The sequence below is a fragment of the Juglans regia genome, chromosome 12 (genome assembly GCF_001411555.2).
Source record: "Juglans regia cultivar Chandler chromosome 12, Walnut 2.0, whole genome shotgun sequence".
NCBI classification, from domain to species: domain Eukaryota; kingdom Viridiplantae; phylum Streptophyta; class Magnoliopsida; order Fagales; family Juglandaceae; genus Juglans; species Juglans regia.
In genome coordinates this window covers 10,353,316-10,376,368 of record NC_049912.1, presented here as the reverse complement: position 1 = coordinate 10,376,368, position 23,053 = coordinate 10,353,316, and the positions used below count along the sequence as shown (strand labels likewise).

General features: G+C 36.9%; 1 protein-coding gene across 1 annotated transcript in view; it reads left to right on the top strand.

The window, feature by feature from the left end:
* The window catches only part of LOC109021209 (calcium-transporting ATPase 9, plasma membrane-type-like), a 61,363-nt gene extending 42,117 nt beyond the window's left edge, over positions 1-19,246 (top strand). The window contains exons 27-33 of the mRNA XM_019003808.2: positions 3,387-3,524; positions 11,436-11,536; positions 12,797-12,842; positions 12,942-13,070; positions 18,111-18,218; positions 18,311-18,402; positions 18,909-19,246. Of these exons, the coding sequence (XP_018859353.1) occupies positions 3,387-3,524; positions 11,436-11,536; positions 12,797-12,842; positions 12,942-13,070; positions 18,111-18,218; positions 18,311-18,402; positions 18,909-19,014 (720 nt within the window). The 3' untranslated portion in view covers positions 19,015-19,246. The remainder of the gene's footprint in view (positions 1-3,386; positions 3,525-11,435; positions 11,537-12,796; positions 12,843-12,941; positions 13,071-18,110; positions 18,219-18,310; positions 18,403-18,908) is intronic.
* Positions 19,247-23,053: the final 3,807 nt, after the last annotated feature.

The following is a 23,053-nucleotide window of genomic DNA, read 5'->3' as shown; positions in this document are numbered from 1 at the left end:
CTAAATTTTTAATATTTCACCGTCTCAAACCCCCCCCCCCCCCCTCCTCCTCTCTGTGCAGCTGTTATCTTCAATTTTAACTGTCATAACCTATGTTGCAGCAAAGAAAAAGACAGAATGAAAAACCTCGTTTGACATTTATTCTTTGTGATATACTTGACATGAACTTGAAGTATTGTTCTTTTTACCCTTTTTTTTTAATCAAATTAGCTTCCAGTTAAGGATGGACATGCCTTAGATATTTATGGGCTATTCCCTGACTTATGAAAAATTTATGGCGTTGTCATTGCCTCTCGTCTAATATATCCACATGTATGACTCACACACTTTTTACATATGAAAAGTGGGCTTTATTTCATAGATAGGAACTATAGAGCCATTACTCTTTTAGGAAGGAAGTTTGGTGCAATGTCCGTTGTATTATTTTACATCAGCAAGATCATGCACTTCAAGTAGAAGCCGGTTTGTAAAATGATAGATGATGGTTTGTATGGTTATATAGAATAGGATAGAATAAATAAGAAAATAACAACTAATTGTTATGCCAGTGTTCTCTATCTATAGAAGCCAGAGTAAAACATCAGATTAAACATTCAAAATATATTTCAATGGTATAAAATTATGTAAATTGGTCCATGATTTATTGTACATACAGAACTCTATGCAAAGTTTGTTGTTTAATGTTTGTGCAATTTTGTATTGCGACAGTTTCCATGGGAGATAATATATGTGCATGAATGTATGTTATTATACTCTCCTATGTAGGTCAATTGAATATTGGTTGTAATCCACTTCCATTTATTTACATATACTTTTCCATCACTGACATACAAACATAAGGAGAATAGAAGAAGAGAAGACCAAGGTGCTAAACCAAATTTTGGATATCAATGTGCTAATATTGAGAAACTCTTAAAAGGTTTTATTCATTGTATATTGGCTCAGGATATGATAACTTGACTACACATATTATTGTTTAGTCAATAGTTTGATCTATTAGGGAGCATTACAGCGGCTCTGCAATGAGTTTATTTAGTAAATAGAACAGCTATTTGGAGGGGAGAAAAAAGGGACTGCGTTTGGTTGCAAGACTCAGCTGAGCTCAGTTGACCTCAGTCTAATTTTAAGTTGAGTCTAACATGCAAGCACCCAACTCTCAAATTACTAAACTCATATCAACTCAAAACCTCCTTATACGTGGGACTCAACTTTTTTCAACTTAACACATTTTTATACGTGGGACCCACAACCTTTTTCAACTTCCCATAAAAAGTACTAAACTCATCTTAACATTCAAACACAATTTAAACTAAGTTTAGATGGGCCTCACATAACTACATTCACTACTCAACTCACTATTATTCATAAAGAACTGAGGTCAGCTCTACATCCAAACGCAGCCTAAAACAGTTACATGAAACAAAGCAGATTTTTGCCTTGTTTTGCAACAAATAGGCTCATGGTTTTGATGTGATTTAGGTATCAATTGCATGTTCTAGGGCATGAAATTATGACAAAATATTTAGGGTTTTGAAATGATATAAACCTGGAAAAGGTTCTCTATAGTTCAAATTTTAAAGTAACAAGTTTATAATAGCTAAATTGTTGTAATGCTCATAATGGCCTTGCAGCTTAGTAATCGAATATTTACTCAACTCAATAAGGTGAATCTAGGATAATTATGACACGCTTTGGGGAGACATAAAAGCTAAGATTTTAGGGTGTATTAACACCATTTGATTAATGCACAAGTATGGAGGAAATACCAGTATTAATGAGAATTGCTCTAGTTTGTCATGGGAGTGCCTAGATATGCTTAAAAGGAAGAAATTAATTCTTAAGTGGCTTGATAAAAAAATGTGGAAAACATAAACTAGTGTAAGGGCACGCCAAATTACAGTTTTTTGGATAATAGGTTCTGGTTATGGGGCCATGAAAACCCTTGTATTATATTTCTTGGAAAATCATGTTCTGCCTGCTATTCACCCCCATACATGAAAATCCTCTTCTGCAAGTCGTTTTTCTCTCCTTCCAGCATTAAAAACCCCAATAATAACTTTTTAACATTGAATTATCGTGATCCTGAAAAGTGGTTTTCAATTACCAAAGGATCACTTGCTGAATAACTCAAAGCTCTCACATTCTCCTCCCATCCCTCTTGATGTTGGCTGCTAGATGTGGTGTTATTTGCTTCCCTTACATATGCTACCGAAAGGCTAAAAACTTAATGATATGTTGAAGAATCCTCTCTCAAAATTTTGTGCTCTATGAATCAGGAAATAGATAAGAGAATTTAGGTTTGGCTCGACGGGGATGGCTCAGGTTGGATCTCTTGAAGATATTTTCTGCCTCTTTTCCTCTCACTATGATGGGATGGCATATGATAAAATTGGAGGCTTAAGGTCTTATTTACAGGAGAATAGGTTAGGTTAGGACTTCCTAGCTTAAGTAGGAAAAACTTTCCCACTCCATGCATGGCCTGCTAGGTAACCAGTACATGGTCAATTGGTTTTTCAATTTGTTGTCCCTTTGAAAATACTTTCACATTAAAAATTTCAAGTTTCTATATAAATCATTTGATATTTATTTAAAATCCATGCATGCAAAAATCATCTTTACAATTAAATGTTCTAGGGTTGACCTAAAACCTTAATTAGTAACAAATTCAATTCTTTTCTTGCTTGATTCGTAAAACAACCCTTTTTTGAAATTGATGTATAATATAAAGCCTTACCCTGCACTTAGTTTCCTATTCCAGTACTCTCCCCTTTCTAGAAAATCATTCATAATCCAAATGTTTCTTAACAGGCATCTAAACCCTAACCATTATTTTTGTGGCGTGCATGCATTTATTATGTTAAAACATGCTTAGATTGAGAGTGTTATAACCAGACCTGTTAATCTGTTATTGGTTCAATCAGCTTGGAAGTAATTGTTATTTTGAAATTCTCCTATCAGTTCATTTGTGTAAGGGATCCACGTTAAGATGGTTTCAAAATTCACTGTCAATCTTTTTATAATTATTGTTGGGGAGAGGGACTGGTTGTGCTACAATTTAACAGCCTAAGCTTCTGGATGGGGACTTTGTTGAGTTTACTGATTATATATTATCCCATCAAGGAATAAGTAGCTGCCTCTTTCACGTGGGGTTTACCACTATGGTCTCAGGTAAGTCAGTGCAAATACCTTGTAGATTTATATATGATCCGATGAGTTCAGTGCAAATACCTTGTGATTTATGTTGACTAATAATAAGTTATGGTGCACATATTTTCTTTCTAATTTTTCCTCTCCTTTATGTGATTGAATATGGTAGAAAAGTTATAGGAATCCCCAATATCTCATATTTGTAATGTGTATGGATTTTCTTTATTTACTCTGGCTAGGTTGTCCGCTGGGGACGTTCTGTATACGCAAATATTCAGAAATTTATTCAATTCCAGCTCACCGTTAACGTCGCAGCTCTTTCGATTAATGTCGTGGCGGCAGTATCCTCTGGTGATGTTCCTTTAAATGCAGTGCAGGTTCCTCTCTCTCTCTCTCTCTCTCTCTCTCTACCCCTCAGATAGTGGGTACTGTAATAATTGGTTATGAACTTGCTTTGAGCACTCTCAAATATGACATGTGGACCGGATGAAGAATCTGGGAATAGGTCCAAAATATATGCATTTTATCACTACTTTTGGCATGAGCATTCTCGGAAAATTTGAGTTTCTGATGAATATACTGACAAATCCTTCTTTTTTTCATACCATTGCTTTATTCCTAATATAGACTGTTGGGCCCCACACTCTATCAGTTCCTTCACATAAATGCGTTTTGTCAATCTTAAGATGATTACATGATCTCAGTGCATAAAAAATTTGGTATACACAAAGAGCTGGCAAAGATAACAATTGGAATTTAAGTTTATCTTTCTATATGCATATATATATATATATATGTATGTATGTATGTATGTATGGTTGGAAATATTTTCAAAATAAGTATATATTATATTTATTATTTTGGGTTGATTTTGGAAGTTGTGAATTATTTTGGAAAGAGAGATCAAGGAAAGTTTATAAGCAATAGCTTATGGTTATAATATGTAGAATTATAGAGAGATTTATGTTTAAGGATCTGTTAGTAATATTAGGGGCTAATATCTAGGAGATCTACAGCTAACAGATCAGTTTTTCTTATCCCATGATTTTAGGAGATTTGGTAGTCTGTTACCAAATCTGTAGATATAAGTTTCCTGTTTTATAGCTTTCAGTTTTAGGTAGTTCTGATTTCCTTTCTAGATTAGCTGTAAATATCCCTAAAATAGATGAGCATTATCATCTATATAAAGAGGGGCCTGTAACCTTATTTTCAATATAGTGGAATCTTACTCTTTCCTTCCACAAACAAGATGGTATCAGAGCAATCTCTGAACCCTAATTCCCTCATATGACCAAATACGGGAAACGTGATTCAAGAGCTACCGTTTCCCAAATCACCTCCAATCAGGAAGCCATGGCTTCCAACAATGATAGTAACCTCATGACCATTACAGGACACAAACTGAATGGGAACAACTATCTCCAATGGTCCCATTCCGTAATGATGTTCATATGCGGAAAGGGCAAAGATGATTATCTCACCGGAGATGCTGCCAAACCAAACAAGACGGATGAAAAATTCAAAGTCTGGAATGCCGAGAATAATATGGTCATGTCATGGCTCATTAATTCCATGACAAATGACATTGGAGAAAACTTTCTTCTCTATGGAACAGCAAAGGAGATTTGGGATGCTGCCAAGGAAATATATTCTAACAATGAGAATACATCGGAATTATTCGAGGTGGAAAGTGTTCTTCATGACTTCCGCCAAGGAGAATTAACAGTGACTCAATACTTCAACACTCTCAATCGGTATTGGCAGCAGCTAGACTTATTCGAGGAGCACAATTGGAGCTGTCCGAATGATGGAATCAGGTATAGACAAATAATTGAACGGAAAAGAATATACAAATTTTTGATTGGATTAAATAAGAACCTTGATGAAGTACGAGGAAGAATTTTAGGATCCAAACCACTACCAAATATCCGAGAAGCTTTTTCAGAAGTTCGGAGAGAGGAAAGTCGAAAGAAGATCATGATGGGATCTCAAGATTTTGTGACAAATCCTGAGAGTTCAGCACTTGTGGTGAGAGGGAATCCATCCAACAACAACAACGATCACAGACCAAAGAAAGGGCGACCATGGTGTGATCATTGTCGACGTCCTGGTCACACCAAGGACAACTGCTGGAAGATTCATGGCAAACCAGCAGATTGGAGGCCTTCCCGGTTTGCCAATGACAAAGAAGGACGAGGCAACCTTGCTTCCATGGATGAACAACCTCCACCCGAACCAACTCCCTTCAGCAAGGAACAGATAGAGATCTTGCAGAAAATGTTCAGCCAATCCTTGCCTGCACCAGCTCCCACTGTAGTTGGTACCGGATCCCTGGCACAAAAAGGTAATTTTTTAAGTGCTCTAAATGCTAACAAGGAGAGGCTCAGTCCATGGATTATAGACTCAGGAGCTTCTGATCATATGACTGGAGATGAGAAGCTGTTTTCAACTTACACCCCATGCTATAAAAATTTAACTGTGCGAATAGCTGATGGTTCACTCTCAAAGGTGGCTGGTACAGGCTCGGTTCAAATTTCAGAGAACATCACTCTTGATTCCGTTCTACTTGTACCAAAATTAAATTGCAATTTACTGTCCATTAGTAAACTCACTCGGGATCTCAACTGTGTTACTAAATTTGGCTCAAATCTGTGTGTATTTCAGGTCTTGGACTCGGGGAAGACGATTGGCAGTGCTAAGATGTGTTCGGGGCTCTATCTTCTAGAGGTTAATGATCCTCCTCAAGGAGCAATTCATCAATTAGATTGTTCAGTGTCCAGTAGTCCTGTTTCTTTGTCTGTGAGTCAGTCTAATAATGATAGTGCAATTATGTTATGGCACTATAGGTTAGGTCATCCAAATTTCTTGTATCTTGAGAAGTTGTTTCCTTCATTATTCCATAGTAAAAATCCAAACGAATTTCAATGTGAGATCTGTCAATTCTCTAAACATATTCGCAATTCTTATCCTAACAGATCCTACAAAGCATCTCAACCTTTTTCCATGATTCATAGTGATATATGGGGCCCTTCTAGGATAAAAAATGTTACTGGTTCTCGTTGGTTCATTTCATTTATTGATGATCACACTAGACTCACATGGGTATTCCTCATGAAAGAAAAATCTGAGGCAAACCAGATCTTCAAAACCTTCAATACCATGATCCAAACTCAATTCCAAGCAAAAATTCAAATTTTGAAAACTGACAATGCCAAAGAGTATTTCAATTCCAGTCTTAATGATTATCTCATGAGTCATGGTATTGTTCACCAAAGTTCCTGTGTTAACACTCCTCAGCAAAATGGTATTGCCGAAAGAAAAAACCGGCATCTTCTTGATGTGGCTCGGTCTCTTATGTTCTCTACCCATGTACCAAAATATTTCTGGGGTGAAGCCATCCTTACGGCTGCATACCTCATAAATAGGATGCCATCTCGGATTCTTAACTTCCAGACTCCCTGTCAAATTCTCCTTCAGTCCTTTCCCACTACTCGTCTCATCTCCACCATCCCATTCAAAGTTTTCGGGTGTTCAGCTTTTGTCCATGTCCATCAACAACATCGGGACAAACTTGATCCTAGAGCTCATAAATGTATTTTCCTTGGGTACTCTCCAACTCAAAAAGGATATAAATGCTACTCACCGGTCACTAAACAATTCTATCACTCCATGGATGTCACCTTCTTTGAGCAACAACCTTATTTCCCCAAATCTGATATTCAGGGGGAGACTAATTTTATCCTAGAATATCAGCTTTGGGATATTGAAGAATCACCTCATGTCTCTCATAATTCTGACCAAACTTGCCCATCACTAAATCATGAATCACTTCCTCCTCAAAATCTCTCCCTTGAGTCTTCTTACTTCCTAGAACCTCCTACTCAAGATCAAGCCAACAATCCACCTCAAAATCTGGACACACCTCAAAATCTGGACACTATTCAATCAACAAAGAGTGATGAATTGATTACCTACTCAAGGAGGAGAAAGAACCAAAAGGAGATGGAACAACAAGCATCTCTTGAGCAAACCCAAGAGTCTGACTCAAGTCCTAGACCAAGTGAAGATCCACCAGGTAACACTAATCCTGAAACTAATGATGACAGTGGCCTTCCTATTGCTGTGAGAAAAGGGGTAAGATCATGCACAAAACATCCGATATACACATTTGTGTCATATGAAGGATTGTCACCGAAGTTCAAAGCTTTTGTTGCCAACCTCGACAACATCCAAGTTCCCAATAATATACAAGAAGCTCTCGGCTCACCAGAATGGAAATCAGCAGTGTATGAAGAAATTCATGCACTAGAGAAAAATGGAACTTGGGAAATCTCTGACTTACCAACTGGGAAACGCCCAGTAGGCTGCAAATGGATCTTCACAGTAAAATATAATGAAGATGGGAGTGTTAATCGGTTCAAGGCACGGCTGGTTGCAAAGGGATTCACCCAATCATATGGAATCGATTATGAGGAGACATTTGCTCCTGTAGCCAAGTTAAACACAGTTCGGGTTTTATTATCTTTGGCTGCAAACCTTGACTGGCCTCTCCACCAACTAGATGTCAAGAATGCCTTTCTAAATGGGGACCTAACTGAAGAAGTGTACATGGAAATTCCCCCCGGATTTGAGACACAAACTACATGCAACAAGGTTTGTAAACTTAGGAGATCTCTATATGGGCTCAAGCAATCTCCAAGAGCTTGGTTTGAAAGATTCACAAAGGTAGTGAAGAAGCATGGCTACTCTCAATGTCAGACGGACCATACACTATTTGTTAAACACTCTTCTGCAGGAAAACTTGCTGTCCTCATAGTGTATGTGGATGACATAATCCTAACAGGAGACTATGAAGAGGAAATCTGCACCATCAAAAGTTTACTAGCTGCAGAATTTGAAATCAAGAACCTTGGGAATCTTAAATATTTCCTAGGTATGGAGATTGCAAGGTCAAGAAAGGGAATCTCTGTCTCACAGAGAAAATATGTCCTAGATCTCTTAAAAGAGACTGGAATGCTCGGGTGTAAGCCGGTAGATACTCCTATGGATCCAACTATCAAACTAGGAGCTAAGGAAAATTGTGCACCCGTGGACAAAGGAAGATACCAAAGATTAGTAGGTAAACTAATATACCTATCTCACACACGACCAGACATTGGATTTGCTGTTAGCATGGTAAGTCAGTTCATGAACAATCCAAATGAAGAACACATGGAAGCTGTGTATAGAATCCTGAGATACCTGAAACTAACACCAGGTAGAGGATTATTTTTTGAGAAGAACCAAAGAAGAGATATTGAAGTGTTCAGCGATGCAGATTGGGCAGGATCAGTACAAGACCGAAGATCAACTTCAGGATATTGCACCTTTGTGTGGGGAAATTTGGTCACTTGGAGAAGTAAGAAGCAGTCAGTGGTGTCAAGAAGCAGTGCAGAAGCTGAATTCCGGGCAATGGCACACGGTATTTGTGAGGGAATTTGGTTAAAAAGGGTGCTAAAGGAATTAAAAATTTCAGATGAAGAACCTATGAAAATGTTCTGTGATAATCAATCAGCAATCAGCATTGCCAAAAATCCAGTTCATCATGATAGAACAAAACATGTGGAAATTGATCGACATTTTATAAAGGAGAAGATAGAGGAAGGAATAATCAAGATGTTGTACGTGCCTACATGTCTTCAGACAGCAGACATCCTTACCAAGGCTCTATCGAGAAAGGTGTTTGATGATCTGAGTTCCAAGCTGGGGTTAATTAATATTTACCGCCCAGCTTGAGGGGGAGTGTAGAATTATAGAGAGATTTATGTTTAAGGATCTGTTAGCAATATTAGGGGCTAATATCTAGGAGATCTACAGCTAACAGATCAGTTTTTCTTATCCCATGATTTTAGGAGATTTGGTAGTCTGTTACCAAATCTGCAGATATAAGTTTCCTGTTTTATAGCTTTCAGTTTTAGGTAGTTCTGATTTCCTTTCTAGATTAGCTGTAAATATCCCTAAAATAGATGAGCATTATCATCTATATAAAGAGGGGCCTGTAACCTTATTTTCAATATAGTGGAATCTTACTCTTTCCTTCCACAAACAAGATGGTTTATATTGGGCCTATAAGAATGGCACAAGCCATTCACTGGTTGAGTGGTATTTGTCCTTGGATTACCTAGAGGGCTGGAGTTCCAGTCACCTCCACGGCAAGATGGGTTTTTAAGTTATTATTTATGAAGAGGCTGCTCCAAGAGGCATGCGGCCAGAACTTAGGCACTCAAGCTGTGCAATGCTTGGGGCTCAAGGGGCGTGTTGCTTGAAGCCAACGCATGAGGCATAAGGCAGCAATGCATCTGAAGCACAATCAGCAAAGTGCTGCAATGCTTGGGGAAAATAAAAACTCACAAAGCGCGCCCGAACTGGTGCCAACCGGTTGGAGAAGAAACAAGGTGACCATTGGACTAGATCCAACCTTTGTGTCACTTGGCAAAAGGCACAATATATGTACCTGTTCTGAACAGTTATCAGCAAAATGAAAAGTCATAACTTTTCGTTCACAATTTTTGGTCACCTATAAATAAGATCCATTGGCCTGCCATTTGAGCATCCAGAATAGAATTTCAAATTCTCTCTCTCTCTCCTAAGTTTTTCACTTCTTCATATTGTTAGAACTTGTTAGAATCTGTTTGTTCTCAAGAGAACAGATTTCTAATTGAAAAAATATTCGCATAAGCCCCTATTTAACTACAGCCGGAGCACACCTTACGTGTCGGCAAGGATTTTTTTTCCCTCCTCTCTCATTTCCGGATGCGACAAGTTGACAACGCCCCTCAACTTCATCTGCCCCTCTCTCGTCGAATGAACTTCATCTAGAAAGTTCCGAACTTCAACCAAATGACTTGGTGGAGGTCCAGCCGAAGAAAAAGAAGAAATTTTTCTTCTTTTCTTTACAATTTGCGAGTTTTCCTTCGTCTTGCATCTATAGGAGGTCCAATTTTATTGCTACCTGCTAGTTTCCCTTGTTTCATTTTTGGGTTTTCCTTTATCTTCTCATTCTCATCCATTTCAGCCTCCAAATTTAGCACTATCTCTCTCCCGTCATAAATTATCCTTAATTGGCTGACTCTTTGGATGAGAACACCAGTAATATTGCTACAATAGTTCGGATTCGGCATTTGATTAAAAAAAAAAAAAGCAAGTGTTTCTTCACCTTCAAGGACAAATCCAAGATGACTGGCAGCCAAATGAAAAATAGTGGAAGAAGTTGAAGATAAGGCTCTAAATCGCTGAAGAAGACCCCCAAAAAAGCCTCTCCATTTCTACTCATTTTGTATGCTACGGTTTTCTTGTTTTTATTTTTTTCGTTTTTGTTTGTGGGCTTACAATCTGGCTTACTCAACAAAACTTGATTTTTTATTTTTTATTTTTCCTCTCCATTGTTTCGTCTGAAGGTCGTATTTGCATCAATTGGGTCATTTCGGAGTAGTTATTTGATATATATCCCTACGCGTTAAGAGATTGTGATTTCTCATCGATTTGGTGAAAGTTCATCGCATCGTTTCTCTATTTTTCTTAGTTTGATATTTTTTGTTGGGAGTTTTCCTTAACTAAAATGAAATGCTTGGAGAGTGAAACTTTCGGAGTGCTAGTTTTGAATTTTGGAGTGGTGTGGAATTGAGAGGGCGCCATTCATACCGGGTTTTGATTAAAAAAAAAAACTGACACGTAAGGCGTGCTACATATCAGCCGTGAACAGTGGCTGATCTGTAGCATTTCTCTTTCTAATTTCTTGGTTAAATAGCAAAATCTGAGGATATTCGAGGTCTAATTTTGTGTGTGCATAACGCAGTTAGACAAACAAACTTGTTCTGGACTTCATTGTATCTTGAAGGCAAATTCGCTTGTAACTCGTGTGCATATCGTTATTGGTGGGGGCGAATATTGTCATGAGGAAAGCGACATTCGTAACGCGCTTTGAAGCAAACTTTTCTCTCACTATTTTCTGTTTTGCTGCCCCTTTGCACCAACATGTATGTGTGTATGTATGTGTATGTCTGTTTCCTAATCTTTCGATATCACAATGAACTATAAATACTTTATTTATTCATTTTTCTCTGGGGAAGTTTTCAGGTACACAACATCTGGCACTTAATCTTTCACCATAATTTAGTGCTCAGGGTTTTATTGGTTGTCTATGCCATCAAGAAGTTGGATTGCTTGCAGTTGGCCAATTTTTTATGTTATCACTCAATTGTCCCTTCAAGTTACCAAGAATGAAATTGCCATGTGTCTCTTTGATGCAGCTTCTATGGGTTAATCTAATAATGGATACTCTTGGAGCACTTGCTTTGGCTACAGAACTACCAACTGACCACCTTATGCATAGATCACCAGTTGGCCGAAGGTTTGTGTTAATGTTCGTTACTGATTATGTAGTTATATAGTTATAGATTCAGTGCTTTTCAAATTCTATGTAGTTTGGTTTCATGATATTGTATATGTTATTGCCATTATATCTGTTTTCTAAATTTTAGTTCATATTGTTGTCACTTTAGGGCATATTTGGATACTCGAAGTATCTCATAATTTTGTGAATAGTAGCAAATGGTTTGAGTGAAAATTTTTTATTGGGTTTTGGGAAATGAGAGAGAAAAAGTTTAATATTATAAAGTTAAAATATTGTTTGAATATTATTTTTGAATATTATTTTTGTTTTCAAGTTTGTAAGGCTTCGTTTGTTTTCGCAGAGGAGATGAGATGAAATGAGATGAATTGAGATTAAAGTTAAAAGTTGAATAAAATATTGTTAGAATATATTTTTTTAATATTATTTTTGTTTTAGAATTTGAAAACGTTGAATTGTTTATTTTATTTTGTACGAAAATTTGAAAAAATTGTGATGATAAGATGAGATGAGAGTATGAGAGTAGTTGTAAAAACAAACGAGGCCTAAAAGTTGTTTTGATTTTTCTGTTTGAATAATGATTAGATAATGATTAGATAAAAAAGTTGAAAATTTGAAATTGAAAAGTGTTTTGTGTTTGAGTGACATTCGGAAATGAAATTATGATAAGTTTTGAGAATTTTGAGAATTTTCATAATGTCCAAACATTCCCCTAGTGTAGGTTTTGCTTTTACTTGTTAAATACTCAGCCGATTACCCTTATAAAATTTCAAGACAAATGGCTTAGTACATACTGTTCATTATCACAATGATTTCTGTTATTTCAGTAGTGTCAAATATCTTGAGGAAGCAGGATCCATGTTATGGTTAAATTTATTTCCAAATGTTTGATGCCACAATCTGCAGGTCTACTGATTTGGCTTGGCTTTTCTGAATTATTATGAATAATGCTGAATTTTCATCATTCTCGGTCGAGTGCATTATTAAGCTGATTGTTTTTTCTGTTAGGAGAGGATGGAAAGGAGGTGTAGAGTCATAGCCCACTCTGTCTTAATTTCTTTTCCTCTCTTTACCCTCCCTTAATTCACGCTTGTTTTAGAACCATGGGGTTTAGGATCTTTTTAGTAAATTAAAATTGGAGAAGCTTTATGTGGATATTTGAATGCTTTTTCTATATTTGTATGATCATATTGTCTACTTGAGCCACTATTTAAATCATATGATTTGGAGTGATGAGATATCTCGTGTCTGTTTTCCTAGGGAACCTCTAATAACTAATGTCATGTGGAGGAACCTACTCATCCAGGTATCTGTTCTCTATGAGCTTTATTTCATTGGAAGATAGCACCACAGAAAATGTGTAATATATTTCTGTTCTGTTCTACTTATATACTTGACATTGCAGGCCTCGTATCAAGTTAGTGTTCTCCTTGTTCTCAACTTCTGGGGCACGAGTATTCTTCATCTTGACAATGTAGAAAATCCAACTCGAGTGAAGAACACTGTGATATTCAATGCATTTGTCCTTTGCCAAGTAAGTAATTCATTCCTGCGCCCATGGGGGGATAGAGAGAGTGTGTGACTATCGGAGGAAAAGAACCCATAATTGGGTTCTCATTCCTATAACCTGTTATTTGTGCTAGAGTAAGATAGGTACAATATAGTCGTGTGAAAGGCGCTAATAGATTCTTCCGTTTTCAAAGTATATTCTAAGTTGTGACAAAGATATTTCGCTTGCAATCACGTTGTCAGGCCAGTTGTGTGCAATGTTAATTGCCGCCCTATTTTCATAGTACCATCTTACAGTATCATTAGAGTCATACCCTTCTCCCTTCAACAATATGTTCAACTATAATAACTCAAACTACCTGTGCCATGGCTTTGAACAATGCTTTTTTTTTTTTGAGTGAACAACCTTTCTTCATTCAATTAAACAAATGTTGGATACAAGGAGGGACTCCCTCCATTGAAATGCTCTCCTCAGAGAGTTTTAGTGCATCCTTAGCTAGACAATGAACAATACAATTGGACAACCTAGAGATGAAGTGCACAAAACCGAGAGACAAACTTTTTAATTCTTCTTTTATATCTTGTATGATCAAACCTGTTGAGCTCCAATCCATAGACTCGCTGTTGACGTCCTTCACCACACTCAATGCATCCCCTTCAAGAAGTAACCTTGTGATTCCAAGATTTTTACAGAACATAACTGCTCTGAGGGCTGCCACTGACTCAGCTAGTTTGGGATCGGGGAATAACTTCCTTGGAGCTCTCAGTGTTGCTATTACTCTCCCCTCCCAGTTTCTGACCACCACACCTATCCCCACTCTACTGCTAAGACGATCAACAGATGCATTCCAGTTGGCCTTGTAGGCATTCATAGGGGGGGTCTCCAGGTTTCTATGTCTAGTGGTCTGCCATGTTCTCCCAACAACTTGCTATGATTTGCCTCCTTAAACTCCTTAGAAAGATGTGAAGCGGACAGAACCACCCTCAAGGGGTCCTCAAATTTCTCTTCAAACACCAACGTATTCCTTCTCCTCCACACCTTATATGCTGTGCATGCAAGCTCTTCTGCTTCTTCTTCATTGAAGTTTGTAAAGGTATGCTCCACTACCTCTTTAAAAGATGCAAAACTGACCTTCATTTTCTGCAAACTCCTCGAGCAAGCTGCCCAAACATCCTGCACTGATGGGAACGACCACACGGCATGCAGAACAGATTCTGCCTCCAAATTGCATACTGGGCAAACCGAGCTAAATTCGATTTTCCTCTTACAGAGGTTGAGATTAGTAGGTAAAGATTCATGGGAAGCCCTCCATAAGAATGTTCTGACAGCACTCGGGACCTGTAACTTCCAGATTTTTTGCCATATCTCCTTTTGGTTTGAATGTGCAGAGGATTGACCCACTAAGTTTTGTGACATTGTACCCAATAAGTGATAAGCACTCTTAACTGAGAAAAAACCATCTTTATTACACCTCCAAATAAGCTTGTCTGGTCTGCCACTGATACTGATTGGGATTTTGCAAATGTTATTGATGTCTTCCTCGGTGAATATGCTATTCAGAGCTTCCAACTTCCAGGATTTTGTTTGATCATCAATCAATTTACTGACCTGCCAGTGAGCAATACTCTGATTCAGAGGAGTCTGCACTTTGAAAGTATTTGGTTGTGGAACCCACTTGTCTCTCCATATGTTGACTGCATCCCCATTCCCAATCCTCCAAATCAAACCTGCCTCCAAAACATTCCTTGCTTCCATGAAACTTCTCCAAAGAAACGAGGCATTGCTACCTATTTTAGCATGTAGATAGTCTGATCTAACGTGGTACTTGACCTTCAACACCTTTGCCACTAGGGATTGGGGCTGTTGAATTAACCTCCAACCCTGCTTTGCCAGTAGTGCTAGATTGAAATGTTCAAACTCTCTGTACCCTAACCCTCCTTCTGCCTTGCTATTTCCCAATTGTTTCCAAGGAAGCCATTGAGTCTTGGTCTTATTGCCCTTGCTACCCCACCAAAACTGTTGCATAAGTTTGTTGATTGCATTGAGGATAGTTCTAGGGAGCTTGAAAATACTCATGCAGTACGTGGGAATGGCTTGAACAGCTGATTTTAATAGAACTTCTTTTCTTGCATTTGAGATGAACTTAACCTTCCAATTCTGTATCCGGTTTCTTATGGACTCCAAAATAGGTCTAAAGGAGGCTAGCTTATTCCTTCCCACATATGAGGGTAAACCAAGGTACTTTTCAAAAACTTTTGCTTCTGCCATCTTAGAGGTCGAGAGAATAACCTGTCTTGCCTCAGTTGGTGTGTTCTTGCTGAAAAAAATAGCTGACTTCTTGAGGTTCAGTCTTTGGCTTGAGGCTTCCTCAAAAGACTTTAGGATACTGAAAAGTCTGCTCCACTCGAGAGCATTAGCTTTGCAAAATAGTAGGTTGTCGTCTGCAAAAAAGAGGTGATTAACCAACAAAGAAAGAGCCTCTTGCAAAAGGAAAACCTGAGATATGGCCCTTCCTCTCAGCTGTATCCAACAAAACACCAAGAGCTTCAGTGCACAAAATGAAGAGGTAAGGGGAAAGAGGATCCCCTTGCCTTAAACCCCTAGCTGGAAGAATCGACTGTTGAGGGACCCCATTGAATAAAATAGAGTATTTAACAGATGAGACACATTGCATTACCAAGTCTGTCCAGCCCTTCTCAAAACCCATCTTGAGCAGCACAGCTTCCAAAAATGGCCATTCTAGTCTATCGTAAGCTTTACTCATATCCAGCTTCATCGCCATGTAACCCTCCTTCTTGTTCCTCATTCTATGTCTCAGTGAGTGCATTGCTTCGTAAGCAACTATGATGTTGTCCGAGATTAGCCTCCCAGGGACAAACGCACTTTGTGAAGGGGATATCAATTTTGAGAGATAAGGCTTGATTCTATTAGCTAAAACCTTGGAGAAAACTTTATACACCACATTGCAGAGACTTATTGGTCTGTAATCAGTCACTAATGAGGGCCTTTTCTTCTTTGGTATTAGGACAATAAAAGTGTTATTGATCTCCTTAAGACCTTTTTTGGAAATAAATAGCTCCTTAATAGCCTCCACCACACCTGTTCCTACTAGCTCCTAGTGATCCTGGTAAAAACCCGCAGAGAAACCATCGGGACCTGGGGAACTCTGAGGATCCATTTCAAATAGAGCACCTTTTACTTCTTCTTCAGTACAAGCCTTTTTTAATTGTGAGTTCATCTCAGGAGTGACTACAGGGTCTAAACCAACCAAAGCTTCCATGATACCCCTCGGGTTTGAGGATTCAAACAGCTGCTGGTAGTATCTTTGGAAAGCATCACTAACTTCTGCAATGTTGCTAATAGTCTCACCTCTTCCATTAGAAATCTGTTTGATGCTATTACCCCTTCTTCCTTTGAGTAGCACATTTGTGGAAATAGCTAGTATTTTTGTCTCCCTCCTTGAGCCATAACTGTTTCGCTCTCTGTCTCCACTTAACTTCCTCATCAGCTAGCACTTGGTTAACTTCCAATTTTCCTAAATAGTATACCTCACCCTGGGCTTTCTTCTGGTATCTCGAATAATAAGGATGGAAATGTCCCAATGTGAATCTTGGAACGTCTTAGAACTGACTCACCACACTAACTGCATATGAGATATCTGATAGTGTGATGGTGAGATAATTGAGTTTCCCAACTAGTTGATTGTTTCTACTGAGATCCAAGAACAAGTCTCCTCCATCTATCCAAGATTCCAGCTTCCTCGAGCATGTACATACTTCCTCTGAGATAAGTTGATGCCTATCTTTGACCTTGCAACCTCAATTCCAAGGAAGTATGCAAGTTTACCCAAATCTTTGATGTGAAAAGCACTGCTGTAAAAAATTGTTTCAGCCTGATAACTCCGCCACTTGCTATATTCACAATGTCATCAACATAAAATCATCTTACCTTCCTAAAAAACTGAATTCAATTTCAAGCCGAGCTCAAGCTCGCCTTGTTTTACTTTGTTTGATTTGAGCTCTTGTTGAGTTTGAGCTTAGTTAGTATTATATGAACCAAGTTTGAATAAGGATCCCCATGTTTTATTGAATGTCAAGACATAAATTAATCGAGTATTCACTATTCAGCTCAAATTGTTGATGATATGAGTTTCTAACATTCAGTGACAACATGGCTTGTAAAACTTTGTTTTCATCAATACTAGCTTTGTTTCAAAATTCTAACATGCCACTTCAAAACTATGTTAAAAAATCATACATCATAAAACCAAGCAACATTGCCATAATCATGTTGTTTACGGAACTTATTATTGGCAGATTGTGTAGACAGCAGAGCAGCACACTGGATGCATCTTTCTCCATTTTTATTTTATTCTTAAGTCTTGACTTAACATCAACACAATCAAACAACAAACTGGAGAGGAATGGATTTCTGATAAAAAAAATTAAAAGAAAAAACAGTGAAATAACCATGAGTAGCCAAAATGGTTGTCATGACAATCACACTAGTTTTTGTGAAAGATCGATTCTTGCACTGGTGTTGTCAAAACCATTCAAGAAGATAAAAGAATCCATTGGGATGGCCATTCAAGAACTACATGTGAATCTTGAAGGAAAAACTTAAGACAACATAAAGAAAACTCATCTAAATCACCAAAGACGAGTCGGAAACTAGGGTTTGAACACATATTGAATTCTGAAATCTTGTGGAAATTATATTTTAATTGAATAGCTGATCTTTGTGTTTTAGAACCTAATGAAACTAATCTAAAGCTTAGAATATCAGGGTAGAAAAGTAGAAACTAATGTTTGGGCCAGTCTAGTCAAATAACTAGTTAACTAATCATTGACAAGAGTGCCTTGTGAATTCAGTCTTGGGTCCTAATTCAACATTTTGAACCAATTAAATCCAATTTGAAAAGGTTTTAAATTAATCAGATATCATAGATGGATTTCAATGAAATAAAGATAACTGACCTTTTACCTAATTGTGTACTTTTAACTTACTTTTACTTTCCTATCTATATATGTTGCAACATTTAGTTTGCCAATGTTTCAAATACAGATATTCAACGAGTTCAATGCTCGGAAACCAGATGAAATAAACGTCTTCAGTGGAGTCACCAGAAACCACCTCTTCATGGGTATAGTTGGAATGACTTTAGTACTTCAGGTAACCAGCCACTATAATGTTTTAACAAACTCTCAGTATTTCATAAGTGCAATCACTTACTATTAATAATGCTTGTTTTAACAATTTTGTAGATAATTATCATTGAATTCCTTGGAAAATTTACATCAACAGTAAAACTCAATGGGATGCAATGGCTTATAACCATTGGTATTGGTCTTGTCAGGTTAGTTCAGTCATTTGTCAGTAGCTATTGATAAAATACTTCCAAGTCTGGATATAAAAATAATTGGAGTCTTGTTTCATCGAATTTCTGAAACCTCTGCAATGCATCCTATATTGTGTCAGTGTGGTATCACATTTACATTCAACACCATTTAATTAGTCTAAACTGTAGGAAACCATTTTTATGTCGAAAAAAGGAAATATTATTCAATGTTATACCAAGCTTTGTGATATTTTCCAAAGAACTGCCAGCCAGAGGGATCTTTAAACTGTATAGTCTATCCTTTCTTGCAGCAAAAAAAGGAAAATGGGAAATAACTGCAAATGAGGGGTCACATGATCTAAAACTATCCGAACATTGTTTTGACAGCCAACTAATTCCTAATTAGACCTCCGAACTAGTTCTCATATTACATTTGTTACTTTAGGTGAACAAAATAAAGTATGTAAAAATGATTTTACTCCAGTTGCTATGGGCCTGAACTTTTTCCCTTGTAATTCTGACAGCTGGCCTCTGGCTATGGTTGGGAAGCTCATCCCAGTTCCCAGAACTCCTTTCGCGAAGTACTTCCGCTTGCCAATCCAGCGATGCAGAAACGGTCGTAATGCTTGAATTACAACTAATTATGGCGAGATGTTAAAAGCAATGCCACATTAAGCACTTGAACAGTAAGAAATAATGATATACTTGTTTACATCTGGAATATGTCAATTATTACTACTGACCATGCAGCTTGTGTCCCTCCTTTTGTAAAGAAATTGAATATGCAATAAACAATCCATATGTGATAATCGTACCATTTTGTTGGGTATGACATTTTGTTGGGTATGAAAAATGTCTCATAAAAAAATCTTCTTGTCAAAAGAAAAGTGTCTTGTTGACTGTGGTAAGCTTGACGGGCAGGGTTTCTAATGAGATGTATATACCTATGCATTGATAAATGTTGGCAGTGAAAGATGTCGATCACAAAGTGGCAATCACGCATTAGTTGTCGCTGGAAGTGGCAGCAATGGTGTTTTAGCCAATGAGTTTTCTTTGAGAAAAGGCTCAAATTCTTTCATAAAAGTTTAGTTCTGAAAAATTACTACCTACTCTAAGTAGTCGAGGCCAGAGAGCTGCTATAAGGGCATGAAATAGCCTTCGTGTGCTAAGTTTGGGCTTCGATTTCACTCGATCCATGACTGAGACTTGAGAGAGCGCACTTAGTTTTTCAACTGCTTCGTTTGTTTTTATAATTTATTTTAATTCATTTTATTTAATTATTATAATTTTTTTAAATTTTTATATAAAATAAAATAAATAATTTAATTTTTTTAAATTTTAAAATAAATATAATATTAAAAAAATATATTTTAATAATATTTTATTTAACTTTTAACTTTAATATCAACTCATCTCATTTATAAAAACAAACGTCTGAATGCATGATTAGATGTGTTTGAATGTTGAAGTGAGTTGAATTAAATTGAGTTGATATGATAAAATATTGTAAAAATATTATTTTTTTAATATTATTATTATTTTAGAATTTGAGAAAGTTATAATGATGAATTGAGATGAGTTGAGATAAATTTAAGATCCAATCTCACCTGATTTATAAAAAATTATGTCAATAATTTTGCATTTTGATCAGTCTGATTTATGACTTTTGCATTTTGATCAGTAATGGTCCTTTTGATCATCTCCCCTGAATAATCGTAATCGTCATGTCAAATCCAATTGAAGTTTGACACATATTTTAGACATCAGCTCTATTGATCAAACGGTTATGAAAATAACATCAAAAAAATCAAACGACAATTTAAAAACACCGAACCTGGAATAAAAAATCAAATTAAAACAAAAATTTTGGAAAACAATATATAATTATTTTGAGGACCAAAGCTAAGAAGTAATTAAATTTTTTAAAAAATTTACAGATTAAATATTAAAAAAAACGTGGTACCGGCTTTTTTTTTTAATGTTTTTATTTCCTCTTGATTTTTAAATCTTATTTTATTTTTTTTGGTGTTAGTAGTCAGCTTGTAAAGAAAAAATCTATTCATCATCTATTTTCTCATAATCTATTTTCTCATCATCTCATAATGTGACATTATATTATCTGTTCACAAGTGAAATATAATAAATAGTCTTCAATAATTTAATGTCACATCATTCATAAAATGATGAGAAGATAATAAAAATTGAGATGATAAGTAACATTACTTGCTTGTAAAATATTACACAACTTTCAAATGGTACGTGTTAGTAGGCCTAGAAATACTCAGTTAAGAAACATTTAAGTGGGAAATAGCCTTCCCACACTAATTACACACACGCGTATATAGTGCTACATGCAAGGCATATATGCCTAGCATTCGGTCGAGGGAATAAAAAAGTCCAAGAGGAATAAAATCTCTCAACAGAAATGCACAGTAGTAGCAATTCATTAAGTAAACTCTTCGAAATAGAAGAATAATGTTGATGTCGTGTTTCACGGGCCTGGATAACTCTACGTAGATAGTGCTCGAATCATCACCTGCACAGTGGAGAAGGGGGACCTTGGGGTTCGTTGTACTTTTGATGCTTAAGTCAGTTTTGGTGTAGGAGATGAAGAGAGAATAATAATGAAGATAAGTGTAAAAATTAACCTTCATGTTGGTTGTAGGTGGTGTCTACTTATACTTGCCGACCTGGTCTCCATGGTATTGGGGTGTTGCTTTGTAGGAGATCCTATACTTATGCTGCCTACTCGCTGAGCTTTAAAGCATTTAGGTTCGCCGGGTGTAGTTTGAGCTCTGGGTTGCATTGAATGGGGTATGTTTTTTGCTCTGAGTTCCTCCTATCTCATTAATATTGCGTGTCTTCCTCTTCAAGCTCTACCCTCTGCATTTGAATGTGGCAACCCTTCTTCCCTAAGTTTCTACTATCTCATTAATACTCGGTGTGAATTGCCCTGAATATTCCTAGGTTGCATTGAATGCGACATTCTTTCGTCCTTAAGCCTTTTCATGTATCTTCTGACTGGGTTCCTAACGTGAACATGGCCTGACCTAGATATCATACCCAGGTTCCAACCCAAGTCTTCCCAATATGTTCGGCCCTACCCAAACCACATATCTGGGCTCTGACTTGGGCCTTACTTCTATAGCCCGACCCAAGGGATTTACTCCATTCACAAATACATTATCATTTTATAACAGGTATAAAAACTTGGAGATTAATGAAAATTAAGTTGGGAACGTTGAATTGATGACAAAAACCAAGATGAAAGCTCTTCAAATACAGATTCTAAACAACACCCAATTAAAAACACCATTCTTTACATAAAGAAAAATGCTAGAGTCATCGAAATTTAGGTCTCGATAAAAACTTTTTTTTTTTTTTTTACTTAGTGATTAAGGAAATGTTTTTTAGTGATGTTGTATTTAAAAAAAAAACTATTTAAGAATATAAAAAAAATGAATGAGAAAAAAAAACAAAAAAACAAAAAACAAATTATGTTCTTCTTGGGACTGGTCTCGTGCTACATCCTCGGTGGATGTAGCACTGCTCTTACATAAATGGGCTAACATACAAAATCACCATTCAATTGGCAAGCTCTTGTTGGTGAGAGTTGCACATCGAAAATTATCAAGTTTATAAACCCCATTCTTTACATAAATATTATCAGGTTTGTATAAACTGCAATGCCTTTACAACCTGTGCAAATCAGGCATCAGAAATGACATAATAATAGTACAAGAAAATTCATATTTAAGATGTTCGGATTAGTTGAAGAGTATGGAGCACCAAGTTCAGAAAAATTAAAAGAAAAGATTGTGCACTTTATCTTTTTCTTTTTTTTTTCTTTTTTTTTAAGCATTGTATCATGTATTCATATGAAGAACAAATCTGAAAACCAAATTACAAACAGGATAACCCTCAAAATCTAGAATTCTTTACAAAGTTCACTGATAATGCTTATTTCCATGCTAACCATGGGTGCCTTCCAATATTTCATTTAACATTAGAATATTCAAAGAAATATTATATATAGAAGCTACTGTTTATAGCAGCCAGTTTTGCACACATTATGTGTCAAAATCTACACTACACGTTTGTTAAATTTAAAATTAGAGATGGATGGGAGAGATGATGAGAGAGAGCGGAAACGAGAGAGAGAGAGAGAGAGAGCAGAGAGTAGAGAGGAGAGAGAGAGAGAGGAGAGAGAGAGCAGAGAGAGAGAGCGGAGATGAGAGAGAGAGAGAGTAGAGATGAGAGAGAGAGAGCGAGAGCAGAGATAAGAGAGAGAGAGAGTGGAGATGAGAGAGAGAGCAGAGAGAGAGCGAGAGCAGAGATGAGAGAGAGAGCGAGAGCAGAGATGAGAGAGAGAGAGCGGAGATGAGAGAGAGCGAGACGAGAGAGAGAGAGATAGAGAGAGAGATTAGAGAGAGAGCGGAGATGATGAGAGAGAGCTGATGAGAGAGAGAAATGGGAGATGAGAGAAGCCGCTGCATTTGAAGGAAGGAAAAAAAAACAAGTGGATGAGAGGCATCCACGTAGTGTGTGCATTGTATGCACCACTACAGTGGATGCTCTCTAGCACTTCTCATATTCAAATATGTCTATCAGTGATTGAAATGCACAGCACACAGGAAATAAGTAGCTTATAGGTATAATATTCGCATCC